The sequence below is a fragment of the Electrophorus electricus genome, chromosome 5 (genome assembly GCF_041902795.1).
Source record: "Electrophorus electricus isolate QZ-2024a chromosome 5, ASM4190279v1, whole genome shotgun sequence".
Classification (NCBI taxonomy): domain Eukaryota; kingdom Metazoa; phylum Chordata; class Actinopteri; order Gymnotiformes; family Gymnotidae; genus Electrophorus; species Electrophorus electricus.
The window spans coordinates 5,947,501-5,972,500 of NC_137501.1; the positions used below are offsets into that span (position 1 = coordinate 5,947,501).

At 45.4% G+C, this 25,000-nt stretch overlaps 4 protein-coding genes across 7 annotated transcripts in view; 1 reads left to right on the plus strand and 3 right to left on the minus strand.

Annotated features, from left to right (window-relative positions):
• mapk1 (mitogen-activated protein kinase 1) overlaps window positions 1–3,950 on the minus strand; it is a 21,996-nt gene extending 18,046 nt beyond the window's left edge. The window contains exon 1 of one of the 3 annotated variants that reach the window (XR_014123712.1): window positions 3,582–3,950. Coding sequence is in view for 2 of the 3 variants with exons in the window: in XM_027023161.3 (XP_026878962.1) it covers window positions 3,582–3,712 (131 nt within the window). In the remaining variant the exon portion in view is untranslated. Of the gene's footprint in view, window positions 1–1,586; window positions 3,551–3,581 lie in introns of those variants that run through there. The other 2 variants (XM_027023161.3, XM_027023162.3) reach the window with 2 other exon arrangements.
• A 672-nt stretch (window positions 3,951–4,622) lies between these two features.
• On the minus strand, window positions 4,623–13,306 carry ppm1f (protein phosphatase, Mg2+/Mn2+ dependent, 1F). The gene is made up of 8 exons (XM_027023172.3): window positions 13,006–13,306; window positions 12,123–12,392; window positions 10,884–11,011; window positions 10,195–10,397; window positions 9,873–10,061; window positions 8,821–8,964; window positions 8,242–8,335; window positions 4,623–7,894 (listed from the first exon to the last, which is right to left on the minus strand). Exons 2-8 carry the CDS (start codon window positions 12,296–12,298, stop codon window positions 7,587–7,589), a joined length of 1,242 nt encoding a protein of 413 aa, XP_026878973.1. The 5' UTR covers window positions 12,299–12,392; window positions 13,006–13,306; the 3' UTR covers window positions 4,623–7,586.
• A 334-nt stretch (window positions 13,307–13,640) lies between these two features.
• Window positions 13,641–25,000, minus strand: part of top3b (DNA topoisomerase III beta) — an 11,554-nt gene continuing 194 nt past the window's right edge. Inside the window, exons 1-17 of one of the 2 annotated variants that reach the window (XM_027023181.3) lie at window positions 24,969–25,000; window positions 22,051–22,182; window positions 21,489–21,595; window positions 21,235–21,309; window positions 20,512–20,708; window positions 19,950–20,106; window positions 19,342–19,455; window positions 19,072–19,162; window positions 18,764–18,918; window positions 18,341–18,446; window positions 17,547–17,693; window positions 17,134–17,307; window positions 16,780–16,908; window positions 16,449–16,598; window positions 16,121–16,221; window positions 15,060–15,261; window positions 13,641–14,819 (exon numbers count right to left, since the gene is read on the minus strand). The exon at window positions 24,969–25,000 is cut by the window's right edge and continues 194 nt beyond it. In XM_027023181.3, the coding sequence (XP_026878982.2) occupies window positions 14,335–14,819; window positions 15,060–15,261; window positions 16,121–16,221; window positions 16,449–16,598; window positions 16,780–16,908; window positions 17,134–17,307; window positions 17,547–17,693; window positions 18,341–18,446; window positions 18,764–18,918; window positions 19,072–19,162; window positions 19,342–19,455; window positions 19,950–20,106; window positions 20,512–20,708; window positions 21,235–21,309; window positions 21,489–21,595; window positions 22,051–22,182; window positions 24,969–25,000 (2,554 nt within the window). In that variant the 3' untranslated portion in view covers window positions 13,641–14,334. The remainder of the gene's footprint in view (window positions 14,820–15,059; window positions 15,262–16,120; window positions 16,222–16,448; window positions 16,599–16,779; window positions 16,909–17,133; window positions 17,308–17,546; window positions 17,694–18,340; window positions 18,447–18,763; window positions 18,919–19,071; window positions 19,163–19,341; window positions 19,456–19,949; window positions 20,107–20,511; window positions 20,709–21,234; window positions 21,310–21,488; window positions 21,596–22,050; window positions 22,183–24,968) is intronic. The other variant, XM_035530254.2, reaches the window with a different exon arrangement.
• Window positions 22,260–24,370, plus strand: LOC145657838 (uncharacterized). Its single transcript, XM_081713932.1, has 4 exons — window positions 22,260–22,463; window positions 22,587–22,874; window positions 23,543–23,727; window positions 24,033–24,370. Exons 2-4 carry the CDS (start codon window positions 22,734–22,736, stop codon window positions 24,250–24,252), a joined length of 546 nt encoding a protein of 181 aa, XP_081570058.1. The 5' UTR covers window positions 22,260–22,463; window positions 22,587–22,733; the 3' UTR covers window positions 24,253–24,370.

A 25,000-nucleotide genomic window follows, 5' to 3' on the forward strand; every position in this document is an offset into this window, starting at 1 on the left:
TCACACACACACTCTCTCCACCTCCCTCTCACACACACACACACACACACACACACACTCTCTCCACCTCCCTCTCACACACACACACACACTCTCTCCACCTCCCTCTCACACACACACACACACACACACACACTCTCCACCTCCCTCTCTCACACACACACACACACACACACTCTCTCTCCACCTCCCTCTCACTCTCACACACACACACACACACACACACACACACACACACACACACTCTCTCCACCTCCCTCTCTCACACACACGCTTGCTCGCCACCTCTCTCGCTGGTATGGGAAGCAACGCTCCAGTGAATGTGAACAACAAAATGGAATGCCCTCTCTGTGAAGACTCACTCTCATTTTCCCTCGCATACACCCCCTCTTCCTTTTCACTCTTATTCCAACCATTTCACTTGCTCCCTCTTTCCTGTTTCCTTTCTTGGTTCCTCTCAACCCCCCCCCCCCACACACACACACACACTCTCAGGAACAATCTCCACCGCACTGCACTCTCCTTCAGGGTGTACACCTCTGCGCTTCATGCATCCACCCTTCACGCAGGGCTGCACCCATGTCCCTGGAGGGGGGAGGGGAATGGTTGGCCATGGGCATGCTCCCGATGACATCACAATACCAGCCCACATTTGACACCGTTTCTGGCAAAGACAGAGGGCTGTCACACCTGGCCCAGATCCCAGGTCACCCAGGTGTTAAACATCACGTGTGCGCTCTTGCGTACGCACGGGGCACGAAGTTGCGCTCGTGCACACTCACCTTTCATTTTGCTCGCTCATGTAAAGCTGAACCTGAGATTGGTCTCTGCACACCAAGAGTGCTTTAGCTGCAATCATGCCTCCAGGGCGGCAAACCAGGCTTTTTCCCAGTGGCTAACTACATTACCGGAATGCAAGACATCTATTAGACAGGATCAGTCGAGGTACGGGTGAGCAAAATCATACAATCTGCATCTTGAGTCTGCAACCAACCGTAAAAAGGGCCCATATCCTACAGTTTTCTTTTATTTTACATTTTTCCTTTACATTGCTTGTGTGGCTTTCTGTTCCAACAACATAAATCATTTTTACACAACCAATTCCCAACCTCTCTTTATCAATTAGAATTAAACAGACTGTTTGTTACTGCAGCTTTAAGATACAGGATATAGATAAATGAAATGAAGTCCGTTCTGATTGGCTACCCTGTATTGTGCCTCATTCAAAAAGCACTGAAAGCTGAAACATTCCCGAGAACTGAATTCTAAGTAAGCGAAGCGAAACTGTTGCAGACTTTTATGTAAATGACTGTTCTGATGACATCAGAGAAATTGTGATTTCAAAACAGGCTGTTTTTGCAGCTTACATTCCGTATACGGACCGTATGGACTAGGGGAGTGAACGGAGTGTTTTTGCAAAGGTAACATTATTTACATATATGTTTAAAGTCCTTTATTTCAATAAAGTGTCAAATTCAGTTTTCCATGACAGGAGGCTTTACACACACACAGAGACACACAGAGACACACAGAGACACACAGAGACACACAGAGACACTGAAAGCTTGGCGCCGTTGAGTGATTACCGGCTGGCCAAAACATTGGCCGACTGGCGCAACCCTTGCCGTGTTCTGCCCACAGATGATCCAGAAGAGACGGAGACCAGACGAGAGGAAAGAGCTCTCATGCTCGCTGGAGGAATCCGAGTCGCAGGTCAGAGGCGAGAGCAAAAGTCCAGCAGAACACCGGGAGCTGCCAGAATTTGAGGTTAAGAGGGAGGACTCCCTGCGTCACTGCGCTCCAATATTAAAAACCTGACGGCTCAAGCAGCCCACACGCTCATGAAAATAGATTCCGATCGCCATTACGAGTGGCAAAACCCTACCAACCATGCTGCACTGGTGCCAGCGACTGCCAAGCCACTGCTAGCTCCACTGCCCCATTACGGGAATGTCGTCCCAGTTCTTGAAACCCCATCCTGTACCTTTGGCCCTTGTGCTAAACCTGGCTGTGACCCCACACACAGAGCAACGTCCTCACCCCTCTAAGACAACGTGACAGCCTGTGCTAGCGGCTGTATCCTTCAGTTTCTTACGATCAAACTCCCGGCGCCAAGTTCGATCCACGGCACACTTTGGTGCCGACGTGTACGACTTTGGGTTAGTTTACACCCCCCCCCGGATTGGTCTCATTCATCCCTCTCTGCATGGAAGCCAGAAGCAGGCCTTTGCCAGTGATGAGATCATCTGCGACACCCCACCACTCCTTTCCCCGGGAACAGACGGACAGCGTCAGCCCGCGGTCAGGTCATGAGTGTTTGCACCGTCTCACTAGCGTTGAAACGTTTGAAAACGAGAGTTTGGCAAAAATACAGGTCATTTTCCTTTATACAGCTTACATCTCCAGCTCTACGTTAAGGTTCTAATCATCAGCCGATGCAGGTGAGAGTGACGTTTAACGTCGTTAAAATCAAAGACAACCCCACTGAGTAGGAACGCTTAGCTCCCCAACGAAAACAAAATTTTTCCGTGTGATTTGGCATGCAAGTCCTTTATATAAAAACGAAACCGCGGGTGACTGCAGCTCTTTTCAACCGGCTGTGTTCAAACCCCGGGCCATCAGCACCCACGCGCTCGTGGGAAGCACTTTGCAAGCACTAACTCACTTCTACCTTCAACATCTTTGGCCAAGTGCCGGGCAAATTCTACATTAGCGGAAAAATAATGTACTCGAAAAATATACAAATACAGAAAAGATCATTCTTGCATGTTATAATCGGTAGGCTATACCAAAGCAGTTGTCACAAAGAAACTAGTCGGGGAAGATTGCAAAATATTGCGTCTTTGATGCAACAAGATTGATGCAGCATAATCTCGTTAACCCAATAAATCCAAAGAGGCATGCATCTGTCTTTTTGGCCAGCAAAGTGGGGGCTAGTAAAAACGATGTCAGTCATTTAATTGTGACGGCGTTTGGGTGGTTTAATGCCAAACACCAAATTTTCCAAATAAGAACTACATTATGTTCCATTTTCTTAGCTAACTCCACAATCTAGCTAGCGATGGTGCTGAACATCAAATATCTTGCAAAAATATTTGCTAGGATGGAAAAAAAGTAACTCCTGCTTACAGCAACCCGGCTGTAATATAACAGCGAGACAGCTTAGACTACAAAAGTTACCGTTCGCAATGTCCTCGAATCAACAAGTAAGGTAAACTTCCCTACAACCAGCCGGGCTCGTCCTCATATCTATCTATGTCACGACTTGAGCAGGAGACGAACACTTATCAAGACAAATACTTTTTACATTTCGCAAAGTATTCATGTTTGATCGTAAGCAAAGAAATAACACCTATCTAAGGTCGTGAATGCTAACGACTGCATTAGCTGGATAGCTAGCTGACAAATATCCACGGTTCACCAACACCTACTACTTCATTACACGGGCTGAATAAACGTGTTAACTGTAAAGAAAACCAATCGCAACATAGTTATCCAATAAACCAATCGCAACATAAGTATCCAATGGGTCAGCTCGGAAAGCACATGTGGCACAATGCAAAGGTCCAAATACAACTCACCAAACCATCCCGTAAGCGCCCTCTCCTATGTAAGACAGATTGCTGTAACGGGGGCCGACGTCGAAGGCCTGACCACGGACCAACTCGGCACCCGATCCGGGGTTAGGGCCGCCGCCAGCAGCCGTCGCCATTGCTGAGATTAGCTGCCTTCACACACACCCGCACAACAGCCTATAATAAACTAACAAGAGCGCTATTACGCACCCGTCTCAGTTTATCACAGAATGCAGTTTCAGACTGTTTAAGGACGAACGATTTTTGCGGCGCGGAAGAGCAAGTAGCTAAAAGGCTATATATATATATAAATATATATATATATTTATATATATATATATATATATATATATATATAAAGTCTCGCTGTCTGGTATACGGTAAAACTAATCTACGTCTAGCGTGTGATCGCGCGCCTACGGAGACTGCAGGGAGCGAGGGAGCGCGAGCAAACCTCGCTGCGGGCAGGAAATAACGGGGTCGGTCACGTGATCGGAGATGTGCGTTACTGTCGCCTTCATCGTCGCTTGGAGTTATATTGTACTGCAAAAGTCATCTGTATAGAACATCTTTCTGCATCTCACATTTCGACCGCACAAACAACTGCTTGGCAAATATGAATATGTGACCTAATTTGTAACCCAGTATGCCACTGCATCACAAAGTAACTGGCATATCTTATTTTACAGTTGCAACTACTATTGTTGTTTTCTGAAAAGCAGACCACCTCTTTCCAGTTCACCGCGCCGTGCATGTTAACATCCTGCATACCTTAAACAGACTTTAATGTTTGGACGTGGCTTGGTGTTTTAATGCTGCGCTTACTTTATTATTTTATTTAGGTCGTAGAAATTATAGACCACTTTTTTGCAAAATTTGAAAGATATATTCACATTTAATGTTTGACTCTACTGCATTTCGACAAACCTTATGCAATTAAACTTATTTGCATACCTAAAGAGTTTGCTTCAGAAGATCCTTCCAGAAATATATTTTTAGATTTAGTCATCTCGTCTGTTAGCACACCCATTTATCGGACAAGACAAATGAAGTCATAATGTTTATTGTTGATAGTTTGCCTTGTGTCAAACTATTCGTTAATATAAAAGTCTCTTCCTTAGTAAGCTGGGTTTCAAACAGTTTCATAATCCACGACGCCGTCTTCAGTGATCGTTTTTGTTGCATTAATAGTACAGCTACGCCGCTGTCACAATTGAAAAGTATTTATACACAATACATACACAGTAGTGTTACAGAAAAAGGATTAAACGCTTAACAAGTCCCTTATGGTAAATTACCCTGATAGCCATAAAGGCAACATGCTTGTGTGGTTATTGTTTATTTCATATTTTGACGCATTACACGTAAACCTGGTCACTAAATGCAAAGCTGGTGTGAAACAAGAGCAAATGTATTACTTTCTAATACGTTAAAAAATTGTATGAACATATCCTTAACTTTGTGATTTTCCATGCAGAAAAAAAAATCTTAATTACTGACATCAACCTTAAGTTATGCGATAAAAATCAAAACCCCCAACATATCTTTACACAGTACAAATAATGTGAAATCAGAGTTACTTTTACCAGTATAAAAGTTTATAAAACATTTATAAAAACCACAATATCACAGACAAAACTAATAGAGAAAAATGTCAGATTCCCAACAAGTCAGCTGGCTTTAAATGTGGAAAGAAACGCTGCGGGGCACGTACCCATTTGCAAGCCCCCAGGAGCACATATGAACTAAGGCACTAACAGGGCTTCCATTGTGAACGCAGCGAATGTTACGCACGTCGGTCAAATAGAACGTTCAACAACCACATCCTAGCATCCTTTAGCATACTGCACATCCGTTAATAAAGCAAACGAGCGTAAACAGGTACGTTATTTTGCTTTTGTTTTCACACTGGCCACAAACCCCCTGCAGGACAGTCTCTTCGGCCAATCATTTATTAGAAAGTTTAAGGCGACGACGCAAAATGTAGCCAACAGAAAAACATCATATGTATCATATGCGCTATAGAAAGGCAAGAGCCTGCTGATCTATTGGGCAGAGCCTCTCAAAGAGTTGGAATGGACTGGACCATCAGCGATGTTACAGACCACTCAGTCAGCCATACTGTCTGATGGGAAATGCGAGTTCAGGCCACGGATCAGGGACAAAACACTGCACCGCCAGATCACTGGTTCAGACAGCAGCTTAAGAGAGGCCATTACTAAGTGACACACAATGAGTAAACGGTAAGTGAGGGAGCTAGATCACAGCAGGTAGAGAGAGAGCACAGGTGTGGCAATCTAACACTTGAAAATCTTTGAAAATCTCAGAATTTGTGACTAGAAGACAATAGCAGAAAAGAGTTTTTAAAAGGCTGTAACACAAGTAATTATTACTTGGGCAGTAACAAAATATATGGAGTCACTTGTTCATATACAAAAATGCATCACCATGGCATATTTGAACTTGAGGGAAATCGTAAAAAAAAATGGTCTCGAAACCTGTGGAGAATCAGTGCCCACATCCTCAGCAATTTCTTTCTCAAATAACTAAATCAAGCCTCTACTGCTCTGTCAGCCTTCACCTCCCACAGGTCGATCCACAGTAAGTTAGCTCTGTTTAGTCCACTCAAGTTAAAGCCACAGTCCAATCACATCAGCTCCATGTCACAAGGCTTTCAAATATTCATGCCATTTGAACAGGCAGTAATGTGAGACAGCCTACTGCATGCAGGCCCCAAGACCCAGGAGCAAGCCTGGCTGCAAGTTAATACGACACCCCCGCCTTCCCCATACTCACACCTCAAGCTGTCCTTTAAAAACATGGGTATACGGACAGTTCTGCAGATGCAGACTAAACCCGAAAAAAGCGTTCCTACAATGGGATTATTTTTAACTAGTCACCTGGAAACTGCTATTAACACTGTTTTTTTTTTAAAAAGGCACCAAGATAAAATAAGATGAGAAAAACAATCAACGTGTTGTTACGTTTGGTTTCGCATGTCACAGAACACTATGCATTTCAAAAGGAACATTAAACACATTACTCAATTATTTTTCCAGAGAGTTATGCTCATGATTACTTTGTTTTGGCACAGAGGGGTTCTAACAGTTTAGGTCTGTTGCAAATGCTTAAAAAATTTTTTTTCATGAAACTGACAATACTGATTGACCACCTTAAAAAGATGAGGCCTTATGTGCATTTCATGTTCAAAGCATACTGTCTTGCATATTGCCTTGACCAGGATAACAGTCATACATTTAAAACAGGTGTGTCCCTCAAGTTCACAATTATGTTGTAACAGTCATGAAACTCTTGCTTGACAGAGGACCCGCTGTTAACCTCTAAGATTCAAAGGTAAAGTACAGTTAAAACAGCTAATATTGGTAGCAACGACTGAAAAACAGTAGATAAACAGACTGGTCCCAACTAGGTTTTCGCCAATGTTAGCGCCAGTGCAAAGAATCCCTTTCAAAACCCACTAATATTGACCAATGATTCCCAAAAGACCTTTCTGAAATATTCAGCACCTGTACATCTAAATCAATAAAAACAAGGCAAGTGGGTAGGAGCCCACTTTGGGAATACCGAATAAAAGCATAAGAGAGGGTTTGAATAACGTTACCCCTCTCTCGATTCAAAAGGGTGAAGACTATCTTTAAAGAATGCTGCTATGTACAAATCAGTGTCATAGAAAACAAGGCTGTTTAGCAAGTGAAAAAGGCATCACAAAATGACTTAAAACAAACTAACAAAAACAGTGCTCGCCAATATATTTCCCCTGACACTTTTTCCCAGTGGATTATCAACTATGTGTCATTCATTCTTGGATGAAGTACTAGTAAAGTGTTAAACCGTGTATTTACGTATTAGAATACAACACACCAGTCCCTTAAGACTCATTTCAATTCAGGAATCTTGAAGGATCACAGTCGTAAGAACAGTTGAGATGAGGAGGCGAGTAGCATTCTGGCGCTCTGCTTCAAGCTCCCAATCTCAAGCCCTCGCTCCCGCTCAGTTCTTTGCCGACTGGCCTGTCTCGGAGCCCAGAAGTTCCTGCGGGTCCCGCAGGAACGCCAGCAGGACTGTGATGTTGTCGCTGGAGCCAGCTGCCTTGGCCTCGGCCACCAGGCTGCGCGCGACCTCCTCGCCCGAGCCGCCGGCGTACTTCAACGCTGCCAGCACCAGGCCGGGGACATCGGCGGGACACAGGACGTCGAAGAAGCCGTCGCAGGCAAGCAGGACATAGTCCTCATCCCCACACAGCCGGAGGGTGGCGCTGTCGGCTGCGTTGGAGACATAAGGCTTCTGGTCGAAGTCCCCTGAGGGAGACAGACCGAGAGAAACACCACAACACCTATACGTGAATACGTGTGAGGAAAAATGAAAAATCATGGCGACAACATAATCAGTGCCGTAAAGTAAGAAAAGAAACATGACTCACAAATGCAAGCCGCCAAAGTCACTGAAAATAAGGTACTAAAAAAATGAGTTAACTCTCATGAGGCAATGACAAAGACCGTCGTGAGTAATTCAGCTACCAAAATCCAATACTGTACCAGGAATCCAGAATAGCCACTGACAAAGAACAATCATTAGACTGACATAAAAAAGAAAGGATAAAAAAAGGTGTCGTTATTCTCCTCTTCCAAACAGGACAATTGCTCACCTATTGCCCTGGAAACCGCGTATGTCCCATTAACTCGCCAGCAGCCCATGTAGGCAATACAGCCTCCCAGTTCTTCGATCCTCTGCTTCTCATCCTGTGCAGAGCAGGGAAGCAGATCAGTACTACAGGGCAGAGTACTAGAGTATCTGATCTAAGATAGGACAGGATAACTGAGCCCTTGTAAGAGAAAACCACACATCAGCCATTTCCCCTTTTTGTGTAATCAGTTATTTTACTTTTTGACTTTGTTCCACTTTTACCTTAAAATTACATTAAAATGCTAAATATGATTTATTTAGACTTGCCTTACTTCAATCATGTGGGTATTTAAAAATAAAACTTGCAATAATGCTTTATATTTTTGTCTTTATTTTGTAGAATGTGGGGGAAAAAAAACAGTAAATGGATATGTATGGTTTTTCGTTGCAAGGACTCAATGAATGAATTTTTAAATCATGTATCATAGCTATTTAAAATGAAATGTACTAGTTGCAATTAATAAACCTAATCACAGCATAATTTCAATAATGACTGACTGTTGGGAATGTTGACGGTGTTGGTGATGCGCGTGTGCAATACCTCTCTCTCGGGTTTGTGAGGGTCCATCAGCACAACGGGCTCGCCCCGCCTCACCAGCATGGCCTGCGAGTCGCCCAGCCAGGCGACCGTCAGCCAATCGCCAGCCAGCAACACAGCCACGCCCGTGGAGCCACTGCGCATGCGCTGCACGGGAGGGGAATGCATGCGTTACAAGACGTGTCAAAAAGCCAAGGGCGCCACTGGCTCCTCTAAGCACAGCTCACAGGACTGCGAGCACCAGTCTGAACCCTCGCCAACGCACTCACCCTTCTCAGAAACAAACAGCTGCACAGACAATCACTCGGTGACTAAAATTGAGGGATCTCACTCAAACTTTCTCTCTCTGTGGTCGATGAATCCACCTCTTAACAGTCTCTTCAGCAAGCCCACATTACAACAAGATCGCGCTGACTAATATCTCTACTTGCACACACATTTGAACTGCAATGTGCAAAGCAATTTACCATACATCTATCCACCACAGCACACATGCAGTGTGTGTTCATGTGTATTACAGTGTAGGAAATTTACATAGAAATGAATCAAAACATCGTACCAATTTTCCACCTGTGACATGAAACTGTAATAAAATAACAAGAAGAGCGATTCCCAGTGGGGTGTGGCATGCTGTTGCTCAGAATTCATATGAAGATTAACTGACTTTTTTGTTCCTCTCAAAACCGAATATGTCATTTGTGCATTGTTTAGCACAACTGTAGGAGTAGCCTTGAGTTACAGATTAACATATTAAAGCACAAAGGAATTTATGGATTAATGGATTTATGGATTAACAGAGTTTACAAGTGGAATGAGCCTTCTTGACAAATGTCTCTAGGTATTCTTGAGAAACACAGCTGTTTAGAGTGTGACAAATAAAAATCTTCAGACTGAGATGTGTACATTCGGTTAGGTGGGACTTCCCACTGACAGACGAGTGTACCAAAACACAGCCAAGTAGCCGCCGATTACAATACCCGTCTTCAGCGTTCAGATTTTACGTGACATCCTTGTGAAATTCAAAGAACTCCAGACAAATTCATGCCATGTCCTACCTCTCTCTTGGCTTTGATTCTGAACATATCGTCCGTTTGTGTGAAGGAGTTTTTAAAGGCTGTAGTGACATCGCTGTGCAGCGTCTCCTGCTGGCTGAGCAGGACGTGCAGGTGAGTTGCAGCATAAGTGGCAGCGTCCACCCCTCCGTGACCGTCGAACACAGCATAGTACTCGCGGTTCACGCCATCCTATAGGAGAGGGGAGAATGAGTCAGCGTCCACTTTGATAACCAATCAGGTTAACGTAGAGGGCACGCTGAGGAAAAAAAATAATTCATGCCATCAGAAAATGATATTTGAGACTCAAGCCTTAAGGTCTTACTTGTAATCCCAAAAGTTGGTTAAAATGTGTCAGTATCACGTGGCGATCCTCCATTTTCCTGCGTGTATTACGAATGGCATGGACAGAACAGAGGCAGGACCGCGTGGAGCGAGGCTCTTGATTGGGCAACACTTTCTGCCAGGCCACACCTATCGCTCTTAACTTATTGATAAAGAGGCGCTGAACAGGGTCAGACTGTAGCACTGTGGACAGAAACCAGAAAAATACTCAGGAACATTTGGAAAACAAAGACCAGCCAGGCATCAGGCCTTGCATACCAGAATAAAATGATCTCTTAACATAAAAAGTAAATAAGCAAAAGTCATGAGTAGAGGTGATTTCACCCAGGCAAAATCAAGTCTTCTTTTCTCTAGAGATTTTTCTAGTAACACCTGCATTTTGAATGGTCAGGCAGCAGTATTCCATCAGAACAACAGAGGGCAGCTTTGCTACATTATTCAGAGATTCTGTCTACTTATCTTTTAATTCCCACTTCTCACTGATGCACTTCAAGTATACACACTAATATGTATATACACACTAATATGTATATATATATATATATATATATATATATATATATATATATATATATATATATATAAATAAAATATATATACACACACACACACACATACATACATACATACATACATACATACATACATACATACACACACCCCGCTTACAGACTATGTGCGATTCATCATCAGGCTGCTCAGGGTCTTTGGGGCAGTGGAAAGGTGAAAGGTCATCTTTCAGAAGCTCACTGACAGCAGCATGGCACATGGATGCACTCAGCCAGCAGGGAGCGTGCCTGTGTATGCAGAGAAATCCCAGACACAAAGCAACATTTCCATTAATTAGCCAATAACTGCAGAACACAAACTAGGACCAGTCAATACTCTCAATAAAGGGAACCCAGAGTGAATCAAACACATTCATAATGACAGAGGCATAGGGTTATGAGGGCAAGGGGCCTTCTCTATTTTAACCACCATGATATCAGGAAATAAGAGAGACCCATCAGCCAGTTTCACCACACCTAAAACCAGAATATTATCTTTAGTAAAGTTATGCTATGAGCTGGATCATGAATGACATATTGTGGTCAGTGCAGTGCTCTGTACACAACGCTGAACTATGGTAAAAGGAAATAAACTGTGATTGAAAGGATGTGGGTAGAACAATGCTTATTCCGTGGACAGGAAGTCTGCCCTGAGGAATGCTCCAGACATGGAGAGCAAAGGGAGAGAAAGGGAGAGAAAGAGAGAGAAAGAGAGAGAGAGAGACAGGGAGAGAGAACATGTGAGAAACAGACAGACAGACAGATGCAGAAAAGCAGAGGCAGACAAAGACAGAGAATAATTCTCAAAGCTGTCTGTCGTGTCAGAAATACGTCACTGGTCCTTCACTGTGATATTACTGTAAAATGAGCATTGCTGCACAGGCAGTGGTGAGAACATGGAAATGAAATGGGATGAGAGAGTTTCAAGCCTAAATTCATGTTACTGCTATTAGTAAAGCATACCTGCTTGCCATAGATAGATAGAGAGAGAGAGAGAGAGAGAGAGAGAGAGAGAGAGAGAGAGAGAGAGAGAGAGAGAGAGAGAGGAATGACAGGAATACATGAATGCTCCTCTAGTTCAAGGTGGGACGAAGGATCAGGTGAGACTATGTAACCACAGCCTACAAGAATGACAATGCACACTTACTAATGTAAAGACACACTAATACCTATAAGTAAATGAATGTATGTCATACAGTTTATGTGCCTAATGAACCACACTAGGAAACATACACTCAAATAAATTCAACACAATCAGACTTATACTCCATGTTAACCTCCTGCGTGTACAGTATGGTGAAAGCTTACTTTAATTTGTGTCAGAATTTCAAACACCAATGCAGACACAGGCATTACCCACCGAGCAGAGAGCAGCTTAAGTCCAAGGTCGAGACTCTCGCCGGTCACCTCCTGTGGGGTCAGGCAGCGGCTTAGCGGCGCGACCGGAAGATGGTCGTCTGGACCCAGCGGGTTCGCAAACTCCTCCACAAAACTTTTCAGAAACTTCTGCACCTCATCCTGCTTGTTCGTGCCCATCACGTGACGTCTGCTCAGGAGAGGACCAGGCTGATGAGGGCGGCCACGCTGCTTCACCCAGGCACTTCTGCAAACCTCCCAAGGGCTGCTCGCACTTAAAAGACACAAAAGGCTGAAGTGTAGAAAACCAGCCGCAAAACTGTAACGCACACAAAGCTCTGACCCCCCTCCACAAAAATTGCCTTGTGTAGTGTTGTATAGTATAGTGATGGCTAACAACCCGGGCAACTTTGCCTTGATGACATCTACCCTAACCTAAGCACCAGCAGTGTCCGACCACTGGAGTGCAAACGAAGCTGCATGTTGTGAGTCTGAACCTGTCCTCAGCCTCTGGGTACGTGGGGAGGTTGCGCAGTGAATTCCCATTTATGTATTTTGCTCAACCGCGGTGCTTGGGTCCAAATACCACCTAAACCATAATTAACGTTTAACTTACTGGAACGAGAGAGCCCAAGGGACCTGGCAAAACGTCCTGTGTAGCCATGCACGACTGCAGCTATTTAAAGCCGCTTCGGTACCACACGATACATGAAGGAAAGGCTGTCGCCATGTGAGACATAATAGCCTATCAGCAGGCCTTTTGAAAGCCTGCAAAGTTTCACATGCTAGACTCAGCAATGGCCAGTCGGATCTACACAATTCCCGACCACCGAATGGTGCAGAGAAGACTACAACTTGGTATACATTTGCATAACCGTTATACATACCTGGCAAGCGTTTAAGACTCGCGATCGCGGCGACACTCCCTACGCGTCTAGATTTCGGAGCTCCCGTCTGCACGCACGCGTGCACGCCCTTTCGCTCGCTACACAACAAAAGCGCCTGTTCGGAGGTCGACGTGCGGGAATGTGAAGTAAACACTTCCTATGCAAAACGGATTGACTTTTCCAACGCTCAGCTGACAGGCAGCCCTGTACGCAGATGGTAGATTTGGTTGCAAAATCTGTTTTGTTGCGCGAATGTTTCTTCCTGGCGAGGACCGACGAGCTGTTGAAGCTCTTTCGAAAGCTCTGCTCCTTGTGGTTACTCTTGGTAACTGAATTTGCGCTAACATTGAATCCATTTTTTTTTAAAAAAAACGTTATAAAGCAAAGCCTATTTCAATGTAAAAAGCGTCCTCTAATTTGTAGCTTTACTGAAATTGCAGGAACATTTAGTAAATACGCTTCTCTTAAAGTTGATATAATTTTTAACGCTAATATACATCTTGCAGATGACAAACCCGGCCGCAGGCTTTCAGTGTAGCGGCGTGTAACCCTGACCCTTCATGGAGAAGTGAAACGAATCAGGCCATGCTCTTTCAGCACCAGCACACTATCAATAGGAGACCCAACCTGGGAAGAGGATGATTTTATTGGCAAAAAAAAAGAAAAAAAAAAAGACATTTTACAGAAATTAGTGGAAATTACATGGCTACACACAAACATGCCTAGTGGAAGCAGCTGCTTTTTTAGGTTATAAATCATTTAGTGCTAGTGGTTATAATGCAAACCCTCGCAAACAATCTCTTTTAAAAATGGAAACTAATAAATAAATTTTGAAAGTTTAAAAAAAATATTATATATAAATAAATCAGGATGTAAATACTGGTGTGAATGAAACTGGTTTGTGAGAGAACTACTCACATCATCCTACACGCAGACACTGCTGTAGATACAGAAATGAGACTCAGTATCCTAAATGAGACTAAAACCATTGAAGCTGTAACATGTGCCACTCAATTGGTTTTCTGATACTAACCTGAATCTAAGCGTATCCAGGCTTCCCAATTGCAAAACTCTCACAACAAATAAAAACTTAAAACAAATAATATGCCCCAGATACGTAACACAAGCACATAAATAAGCTGTGTAACACCCCCTCCAAAAAACCAGCCCAGATCAGAACATGGAAGAAGGTGGCACATTATACAAATTTACTTTAACTAAAATTTTATTGATGTTACTGCCAATTTTACAGAGAAAGTCCATAGCATAATACTTGGTTTTGCTTCCCTTCTGTGCAGAACACATATACACATCTTCACTTCATACACTCTAGACAAAGTATGCAGCCAAAGCTGCCATTTTATCTTTGGGTTTTTTAGGATTCCCGCGTCCACCAGGCCGCCTCCCTCGACCCCGTCCCCTTCCTCTGCGAGCCCCGCCCCCTCTGTTCGTATGCATAGGGTGCCGCATGGTGGCATGTTTGAGCTCCACCAGGTCCTGGAAGACCGCATCGCAGAAAACGCAGCCAGTGTGCTGCGTCTCGCCGTCGAGCAGAGGCGAGTGCGCCTTGTGGAAGTCCACCATTACCAGCGAGGCGTCGCAGGACTCGCAGCTGTCCTGCGACACTTGCACCTTGTGGGCATGCTCGAAGAAATGCACCGCCACGTTGCACCTGTTGCAGGCCATGCGCCACTTTGGGCCGGAGCTGGGGTCGAACACGAGTACGCCCGTCTCGCATTCCACGCACTGGCCAATCCCAAGAGAGTTGAGAGAGTGAGGACAGGACGGATGAGTGCACTCGTTACAGCCCATACCTGCATCAGGAAGGGAGGGAGATATTTATACGTTGAAAGGCAAACTGCACATGCCTGAGAGATCTGAGATACACCAAGACTAAGACCTTAGAGACTAAGAGAAAACATTCAAATATTATTCCATCTGCTGTTAGATCAACTACATTTCCCAGCTTACACTCATGATGAGCCTTTGTAATATGCTCCCACCACATCAGGTTATTGCTGTTTGAATATGTAAGCCTGTTCTGGCTACAGTACCTTTCTTCATGTCTCTGAAGGGCGGGTTACTGTAGCAGTAGGGACACAACGGGTAGCTCTTGCCGCGAGGGCCTGAGGTCCACAGCACCAGTTCGAACTCATCCAGAGGACACCTGAGCTCCTTGTAGAGCTTGATGGCCCCGTTCTGGGGCAGACTGTACGTTTCATCGCAGTGCGAACAGTGCAGGCGACTCGGCTTGGCCTGGGATGAGCAGAGGGCACAGCGGTGTGTGAAACAAGCACAGTCACACAGGGCCCCTGTGCCTCAGGTGGGGTGCCACAGTCACAAGGGCCTACAACCACCCACGTCTTGACGTCACCGAGCCGGTGTGGCACAATTTAATGGGCAAATTAAATCACCAAATGTCGATTTTAATGTGCAGAGAGAGAGTGAAAGAGAAACTTTATGGTTAATTCATGAGAAGAAAAATGAAAACAGCAGTATTTGATGGTTTTTCCCCCCATTAGTGGAACTGTAGCTCCACGCATGCACTCAATTTACATTCAAAGCTCTTATCCAGAGTGACCTACATGTTTATCTGTACAACAGTGTATGCTCACGATCTGGGAAACGACCTTGCACTACCTGGGCCGGCAAAGCTGCCGACTGCAAGAGAGTCATCTAAAAGCATCATTGCTTTCTGCGCTTGAAGGCCAATCCTCTCCACAGAGACGTGAAACCTTCTGAGGGTTCTCTAACCACTAAAGAGCAAACATCATCCTAAGCCACTGTGTTATTCTGATTAAGTGATTCATGTGAAAGTTATGATCCATCTTTAATCATTATTAGAAAAAAAAAGAAGTGAAGTGAAATATGAAACTTTACTCTGAACTACCACAGGTTTACTGCGGCTTTCTCACTGAAAGCAGGAAAAGGAAGCTCAGTTTACACTGCACTGCTAACCTACAATCATATGTGCTGTCTCACAAAAGATCGGTATCTGACAGACAAACTCCGTGTGTGTGCCATGGAGGGTCATCTTTAGCAACGCAGCACAACTTAAATGGTACAGGCTGTATACTTCCGAGTGCCGTGAGATCAGATGTAACCCCTGCCTGACCTGGATGTACTTCAAGAAGCGATGGCACTTCCCGCAGCGTGAGTGGTGCTTCCCCGTTGCAGCAATGGGTGAGAAGGAGACCTCCATCAACTCATCCATACCTGCACCACACACAGAGGGTTAATAACCTGTCATAAGGGTGATATTACAATGGTTATAACCGGTGTGGACTTGGGTATGATATGCTGGCAAGGTGTATGAAAGCCACTAAGAAAAACACTGACATGGCTGACGGTAGATCAACTCAGCTCTTCAGAACATGCCTTGTATAGGCCATATAACCATTTCTGCAATCTTAGCCATCTAAGGACATCTTCAGTATGCTTACTGGCAATGGAGTCAACGAAGTAGTGGAACTTCCTCTTAAAGATGTCCAGTGTGTGCTGCAGGACCTGGTGGAAGTTGGCTTTCCCCAGAGAAATGAGATTCAGCTGCTTCTCCACCGCACTGCGGATGGTGGGCAACACCAGCTCCACGTCTGTCATACAGTGGCACCAGGGATATGCACGCACACATATGCACACACCGCGAGAGAGGGAAACAAACTGTTAATAATTACATGTGATTTAGTCTGAACAAAGGCACGTACCAACGCAAAAAGTTTTCGCTACGGAACCAAGAAACACGAGCCGGAGTGTAACGCTGGCCCTCCTGCTCACCGATCTTGTAGTAGCCGTGCACGAGGACAATTCCCAGGTTGGTGGGCTGGAGTTTGCGGCCACTCTCTACCGTCACGTAGTTCCTCTGGCAAATGTTGTTAATGTGGACGGGGATACTCGCATCGGTGCCTCAAGAGGTTAAAAAAAAACCGCAAAAAAACGACACTAAACACGCAATGACAACTCCACATTAGAGTCTAAATAAAACCGCTGTGCCGAAATGCAATAATACAAAAGACTGAGAGTCATGTAACCTGTGTATACAAACCCAATGTGCCCATTCCCTCTACACCTGCTCACACCATCACAAACCAGTTCCACACAAACTTGGAGCTCCTCCCACTTCTCCCTCACCAATGCCGTGTTTCTCCATGAGTGTGATAAGCTCCGCCTCTGTCAGGTAGTCGGGTGGGCTGGTCTGTTTCTCCAGCAGCTTCACCTCCTCCACGGTGAAGGCATCTCCTCTCTCGCATGCTGGTAAGGCCTCTTCCAGTGGGATACCCTGCCAGGGCATCACCTCCGTAAAGCCTGATGCAACCACCCACACCCACACACACACACACACACACACACACACACACACACACAATGCATGAATGCGAACGTGTGCGTACGCACACACACGCAAAGGAGCTTCCGCAAGCCAGTTCTCACCGACACGTCATGTTTGATAAATATGCTGACTGCCTGCTCTAAGGTCCTGCCCACATCGCGCATATTCAGCGATCGTTAATTCCCTGAAGGCTGCCTTCATTTGTCACACGCACCGGGCGAGAGGAGGGTCTTGCCGGTGCAGCAGAAGCCCTCGGTGCCAACGCGGAAGGAGATGGTGGTCTGCAGGAACCTGCAGTCATGGCTCACCGTGGCAATGAAATGGCGCGTGATGTACTCGTACAAGCGCCAGCCGTCGCTGCCTGCACAGACACGCAAACTCACTCACACGCTCGCTCTTCCACTACTTGTGAGACAGGCAGTGGTCTGGCTTAAAAGAGGAATTTTAGCTCTTGTCCCGAGGTGATCTATCAAAGAGATTAGCAATGAAGCCATAAATTAACACTTTCATGTCCACAAACAATGCTAGCTATTGACTTTGCTAGAGATAGTTTAGTCCAACATTCTGTCCAACATGCAGGCTTATAATGTGGGATGATGGTGACAAGTTTAACAAAGTGGTGAGGATTCACATAATTATTACTCTGGTAGAATTATTATTAATCTGGGGGGAAGGGGGGGGAGGGAATGAAAACGATTTTGTTCCTGTGTGGGATTTGCAAGCAAAAGTCGCTATTAAAAAACCTAAAGGCAAATATGTCAACTATCTATGTGGCATGAAACATTGGCAATATTTTAACATCTCTCTGATTTACTGGACACTGCAGTGTAAAAAAAAAAAAAAAAAAAGTTATAATTATCTTAATATTTACATTATAATTACCTTAATACCTACGTGATAACTATCTTGAGATCCATGTTATTATCTCAATACCCACGTTATAATTATCCAAGATCTTTTCTCAAGTGGAACTACAGCGTGGTGGTGAGAAGTTGGGTTCAGTCTTACCCAGCTCACTCTCAGAAGCAGACCTCATGGGGGTGATTGGGGGATGGTCTCCTGCATCCACCCCTTTCCTAGGACGGTTAAGTCCCTCAGCGAGCAGAGCTTTCACCTGCACGCACACACACACACACACACACACACACACACACACACACACACACACACACACACACACACACACACACACACACACACACACACACACACACACACACACACACACACACACACACGGAAATGAACCAGGAAGCAGTAAGCAGCAGTCAGTGAAGGGCCTCAAATCTGCAGACAATCACTCATAACATGATGGCGCTCAAATCACATGGTGAACGTGCTAGCATTTAGCAAGCCAACAACCTAAAGATACAAGAGAATGGCAGCATGGAAGAGGAGGAGGAGGAGGAGAAGGACGAAGATGGCGCTCACCGTCTCGGCCCAATAGCAGTTGTTGGCCTGCTGCCTGAGTGTGCCCTTGAGGTCAAAGTTCTCTGGGTAGTGTGTGGTCTCTGTGCGAGGGTAGCTGATGTAGCCCTGTGTGTATAAGCGTTCGGCAATCTGCATGGCATGCTGCGGGCCCATTCCTAGACACACACACACACACACGCACACACACACACACACACACACATGCACGGACAATGCACGCAAATCACATCAGCTGATAAATGAATAGACAGTACTTTGAAAAGTACCATACAGGAAGCTGTGACATGAAAGTGCAGGAATCTCCTAACCAAGAGCAGAACTGGCCACCCGCAACATTTCCACTGTGTTCAGGGCAAGAGGCCTCTGCTTGGCCTTCTCCTTCTTACTGACCGACTCCACCTGGGGATGGTGGAATTGCAGCAGTATTAAGCTTCTGCAACATCTCCGAGTGGTTCTGCGGCGGGTTTAAAGCCCTGGGTATATGTATAATAACTGCTTATTGGAAAATGAATTACGGATGTTAAACTGTTTTGATTGTGTGACGCAAGAGAGACACAGCAAGGATGTTCAGGACACACCAGAGCGTCTCTGGTCGTCTTGGCCATATTGACGAACATCTGTCCAATTTCTCGGTCAAAAACCCGCACACGGTCCCAGTCCAACGTGATAGGAGTCTCTTTCCCTCTGAACACCTGCACTCAAAAATCAACATCCCAACATCCAAATTGACATTTCATACTTAATGAATGAAAATTAATGCTGGGAGAATGAAAGCAGCCTCATTTGTGTTATGCCAGCTTCCTGGAACACACCACCGTCCCCTTTCATTTGGCATTACTACCTTCTCAGCCACTCGCCAGACCTGTTTTTTTTAATGATCTTTGTGCTTAGACACATTAGCAAGGACACCAAGAAGAAGCAACTACAGCTGATGTAACCACCAGGGGCGGTTCCCTGCCCTGTCAACAACCACACTCTTTGAGACAATGAAGTGACTGGCTGAAGGTGATTGAACCTAAACTGGCTTAGAACTGGAGTTTCATGTTGGTTCTGCGCAGCTGAGAAATAATTAATTTAGGCTTTCTAGCATCAAAAACAACAACAGCAGACAAGATTTCACTGGACCAAATGCTTAGGAAAATCACATGAAATATAGGTTTATAGATGTTTTTTTTTAAAAGCTGACCTTGGCCTGAATGACCCAGTACATCTCAGGTTTGAAGGACTGGATCTTATCATGCCGTTCGACACAGAAGCCCAACGTTGGAGTCTGGCACGGGCCAAATGAGATGAGGGAAGAATCCAGGTTTCCATATTTGCCCTGAAAGTATTTAGTCTGGAACCTGAAATCATGGGAGATGTTGAGAGGTGAATCAGGGTCACAGGTCTGGGATTGACTGAAAAAAACAGCCCAGGATAAATATTTATGTGTTCATCTTCATCACACACACACACACACACACACACACACACACACACACACACACACACACACACACACACACACACACACACACACACACACACACACACACACACACACACACACACACACACACACACACCAACCTCCTATACAGTGCAAAAGTTCTAAACCACTCAAGCTATTTATCCCAAGCTATTTGTCATGCCAGTGAGCATTCAAATGTATTCATACTTACTGTGTGACAGTAAAAATACCCTAGACACCTTGCTCTGGAAGAACTGCTCTAGAGGAGCAGCGGTACAGCACTGCAGCGTCTGCGTACCGTGTAAAGGCACAGCCGATGCGCAGGTCCAGTTCCTGCCGGGCGTCCACAGACAGAGCCTCGTTCCTGTTGGGCTCGCCCAGGTGCTCCATGGCCTTGCAGATGTCTGTGTCCGTGATGGAGCTGAACTTGGCCCGGTAAACGTTCCGCTCATTGCCCTGCGGTTTGTTCATCACTGGCTGGATGGCGTCCAGAACCTGAGCAGACAGCACACGTGCGTGAGCGCGGCTGTTCCGCCCTGCGCCGCCCACTCCCCCGCTGCGATCCAAACATCTCCCCGGTCTACTGGCCATGGCTGCACTGGATCAAACATCTCCCCGGTCTACTGGCCATGGCTGCACTGGATCCAAACATCTCCCCGGTCTACTGGCCATGGCTGCACTGGATCCAAACATCTCCCCGGTCTACTGGCCATGGCTGCACTGGATCCAAACATCTCCCCGGTCTACTGGCCATGGCTGCACTGGATCCAAACATCTCCCCGGTCTACTGGCCATGGCTGCACTGGATCCAAACATCTCCCCGGTCTACTGGCCATGGCTGCACTGGATCCAAACATCTCCCCGGTCTACTGGCCATGGCTGCACTGGATCAAACATCTCCCCGGTCTACTGGCCATGGCTGCACTGGATCCAAACATCTCCCCGGTCTACTGGCCATGGCTGCACTGGATCCAAACATCTCCCCGGTCTACTGGCCATGGCTGCACTGGATCAGACCCACCTCGAAACAAATGTTCTCCCCTTCTTTGTCACAATCCAGCCACAAAACAACACAGTCACAACCTCTTGCTTCAACCTGTGGATGACATCATTAAAATCACTGTAAACAAGCCCCATGAAATCTATTATAGTGCCTTTAATAATCTAGGCTCAAGTGACCATCAGGAGGCCAGTGAGCACTAGTTGTATTAGTACTAATAATGTGCTGCTTTGTGATGTACTCTAGACATGTAAAGCAGGAAGAGTCACGGTCACCTGCAGGAACTTGACCATGCTGAGTTTGGGGTTGGCCTCCTTCTTCTCAGTCGGTGCTTTGCTGAACAGCTCAGCAGGATCCACTTTATCCCAGCTATTGTACTTCCCTGTTGTAGGACAGGGCGCAAATCATTATCAGGCACACAGAGAGAGAGAGAGAGAGAGAGAGAGCGAAAGAGAGAGAGAGAGATGGAGCAGGGCAAAGAGAAAAAGAATATAGGAGAATGAGTGGAAATGCATGTGTGCTTGTGTGGGTGTGTTATCTAAAACCCATTAAGATGGTAACACTGTTGTATGTTTTTATTGCTATGCATTAGTGTTCATTAATGCCTAGCAACTGAAAATTGATTTGAAGTAAAAATTTGAAAACTGTAAGTCAATTAATTGCATTTACTTGCAGTAAGCCCTTTTAAAACAACCCCTCGAATTTGGTGGACAGGCTCACTTTTATATTCCTTTACATTAACAGAATCCAGATAACCTGCAGCTATTATGAGTGGTATCTGTTACTTGCGGCTATTATAAAAGATGCATGTTGAATCAGGGGAGATGAAAGACTTGCCTATGAAGTCCAGGCTCATAACATGGCCGCACACAGAGGTCATCTTGAAGCGTACGGTCTGGCCCAGGAAGCTGCCTGTGTACTCGTGCACTGAGCATGCTCCATTCAGGCCCTTACGGCTGGAGCAGCTGCCTGTGAACGCATCAAGAAGTCAAATCATCAGGAGGTCCACCCCATTTGTGACAAATAAACAGAAAGCATATAAATCCACACTATGTGGATTTATATAGCGTTCTACTGGCAAAAGAGCCAATTTAATTGCCACGGAGAATCTATAAATGACCACAACCTCCATTTAATTATCATACGAAAAGATCAGAAATGGAGTTGACCATTTCAGCCTGACTCGGGCCAACTTTCACGGCCAACTTTCCATGCAGATCAGAGGACAGCGAGAGAACTTCTGAATGAAGGTAAGGTTGGGGGGGCATTATGAAGCTCTCTCCCTCCCTCCCTTCTCCTGACCTAAACTCAAGAGGTGGATGACGCTGACTACCGGCTTCTGGCTAATGTGCCGTTGTCATGTCTCGCTCAAGGCCGGAATCTCATTTGCACACGGAAGGCTGTTGTGCCGGAGCCCCTAACAGGGGTGTACGCGTGTGGCTCCGACTCTGCCCACATGCCACCACCGCTTCCTCGGCCCGGGGTGACCCCATGGCCCCCCCAGGCTGCTACGCATTGATATGGGGTACATAAATACAGGCCCGGGAGAAGGGAGAGGACACCTCACTGTCTCCGGGCTCCAGCTCCTCTCCAGCTGCCCACACCTACCGTCTCTACGCACCTGCCTTCGGTACCGACGGGACAGCATGGAAAAGCTACAGGTCAGTCCCTGCCTGTTTAGGACTAGGAAGGAGTGTAAGACTAAGACTGGGAAGCTGAAGCCCTCCTCAGATTCAGCTGAGCATGTCAGGAAGGTTTCAATTTGTCAGGAAACTTAAAGTGCGTCAGGAAGGTGCCAGATTTACCAAGGAGATGAAAGGTTTAAGGCATTCTAAAATAATTTCATATCTGTTTAATTTTTTAACTCCAACTTACTACTTCGATTCTATTTATTGTTCTGTATTTTTCTGGTTTGATGCATTGAAACTACATTGAAAATTGACTCCAAAAACACACATGTGATTTGACAAACTGCATTGCAAATTATATATATATATATATATATATATATATATATATATATATATATATATATATACACACACACACACACACACACACACACACACACAAACACACACACAAATAATATTCCTAATTGATCTGACAAATCTGGAGGGCATATGCATTTAACGAAAAGCCATTTTACTAAGTGAAATGCCTCAGCTATGTGAGTTAACATACAGCTAAAAATCAAAACGAAAAAAAAAACCCAGCATACTGTTGCAGCCAAAGTTAAATATTTGCAAAGACTAGCTGAAATAACACTGTCGTCATGACAGCATTAGCTGATTAGTTCTACAGACTCTTTCTCCCATCCCCTCCTCAGCTCCTGAGTTTTCTCGGTCTGACTCTGCTGCTCTTGGACCCGGGCCAGTGCACTCCTGTCGTGGGCAGGTGTGTGGAACAGGAAACTGCTCCTCTCTGCATTCCCAATCTGCAGGATTACTACACTCAAACCACCAACCCGCCCAACCGCCTCAACGAGCGCAGCCTGGCCGCGTGGACCTACGCGTGAGTATGTCCGCGGGGTTGGTCCTGGTTTGCACGGGCACTGCGTGCGTTCACCTGCAGTACCTCGTTGCCTCTGCTGAGCTATTGAGAATTTAACAAAGAGAATACACCCGTGTCTGCAGCCCCGTTAGACGCGCAATTGATTCTGATGCGATTCTTTAGTCTAAATTCCGCAAATGTCATGGCTTTGATCACAATTCACATTCGTCTTTTTTTTTTTTTGGTTATTGTTGCAATTTTAGGTTCCGTAAATGCAACGATATGTTGGAACACGTTTCTAAGCGTTTCTGCTTTGTTCCTGCCAGGGAGAACGTTGACCTGAACCGCGTGCCACAGGTCATCTACGAAGCCGTGTGCCTCACGAGTCACTCGTGTCGGGGCGTGGACGGCGCGTCGCGAGTGGAGAGCGTTCCCCTCGCGATCAGAATGCCGGTGCTCCGTGTCAACCCCGCGTGCCAGCTCCGTGCCATCGAATTCGAGTCCATCAATATTGCATGTATATGTGCAACAGCCCGACAAAACTAACTGCTGCTATTTGCTGGGGGGGTTTGTTAGTCACGTCTACGTTTCAAATCATCTTACGTACATCGAGAAATCTCTTGCAGTGGTATTGACATTCTGATGTAAGCTTGCATACAATAAAATACAGTTTTTCTGTTTTTGTTTTTGTTTTCTTAACTGATACACCCGACTAAATCATGCTCGTATAAATCAAACATTCCAGTGCTAGTTTCTGACTGGGCAAACCAAAAATAGGGAAAGTCTCTGCGATTTCAGAAATTTCCTGGGATGTTCTCTCTTGAATATGTCAAGAACGGTGGTTGTCAGTCTGTGGCCTGTCACCACTGTCTGCTGTCCTCCTAGTTGGTCATTATAACTAGATTAGTTGTATGTATATGCAAGTATGTATAGGCAAGTTTAATGTATATGCAAGATTTAAAATAAAATACCAGCTAGCTGTATTTTCTTAAGCCAAGAGAACTTTTCCCAGCAAGCCTTTGGTCGGGAAGGCATACTTGGCTACGACTGTAACGTCAGTTATGTGCATTGAATAAACCCGATAGCCAGTCAATAGTAACCTTATGCGCCTGACTGGCTAGCGTTAGCTAAATAAGCCGGTTAACGTTACCTGGAGGCTCACTGATCGTCGTTACATTTTCAGCGAGCAATCTATTTGCTGGAGCTATCTAAACCCGTAGTGAGCTAAAACGTAGCTAATTACGCTAGACATTCAAACTTACCTTTTGAAAGAATCTTAGCAATTGACTGAGCC

Bases quoted from the DNA above. Each gene is read 5' to 3' on its own strand.
- ppm1f (XM_027023172.3), bottom strand. From the start codon at position 12,298: ATGGGCACGAACAAGCAGGATGAGGTGCAGAAGTTTCTGAAAAGTTTT. The intron at 11,012-12,122 runs GTGGGTAATGCC...CTGCATACACAG, and splicing joins CTTAAGCTGCTCTCTGCTCG to GCACGCTCCCTGCTGGCTGA. The intron at 10,398-10,883 runs GTAAGCGGGGTG...TTCTGTCCACAG, and splicing joins TGATGAATCGCACATAGTCT to TGCTACAGTCTGACCCTGTT.
- LOC145657838 (XM_081713932.1), top strand. From the start codon at position 22,734: ATGGGGTACATAAATACAGGCCCGGGAGAAGGGAGAGGACACCTCACT. The intron at 22,875-23,542 runs GTCAGTCCCTGC...TCCCCTCCTCAG, and splicing joins ACAGCATGGAAAAGCTACAG to CTCCTGAGTTTTCTCGGTCT. The intron at 23,728-24,032 runs GTGAGTATGTCC...TGTTCCTGCCAG, and splicing joins CTGGCCGCGTGGACCTACGC to GGAGAACGTTGACCTGAACC.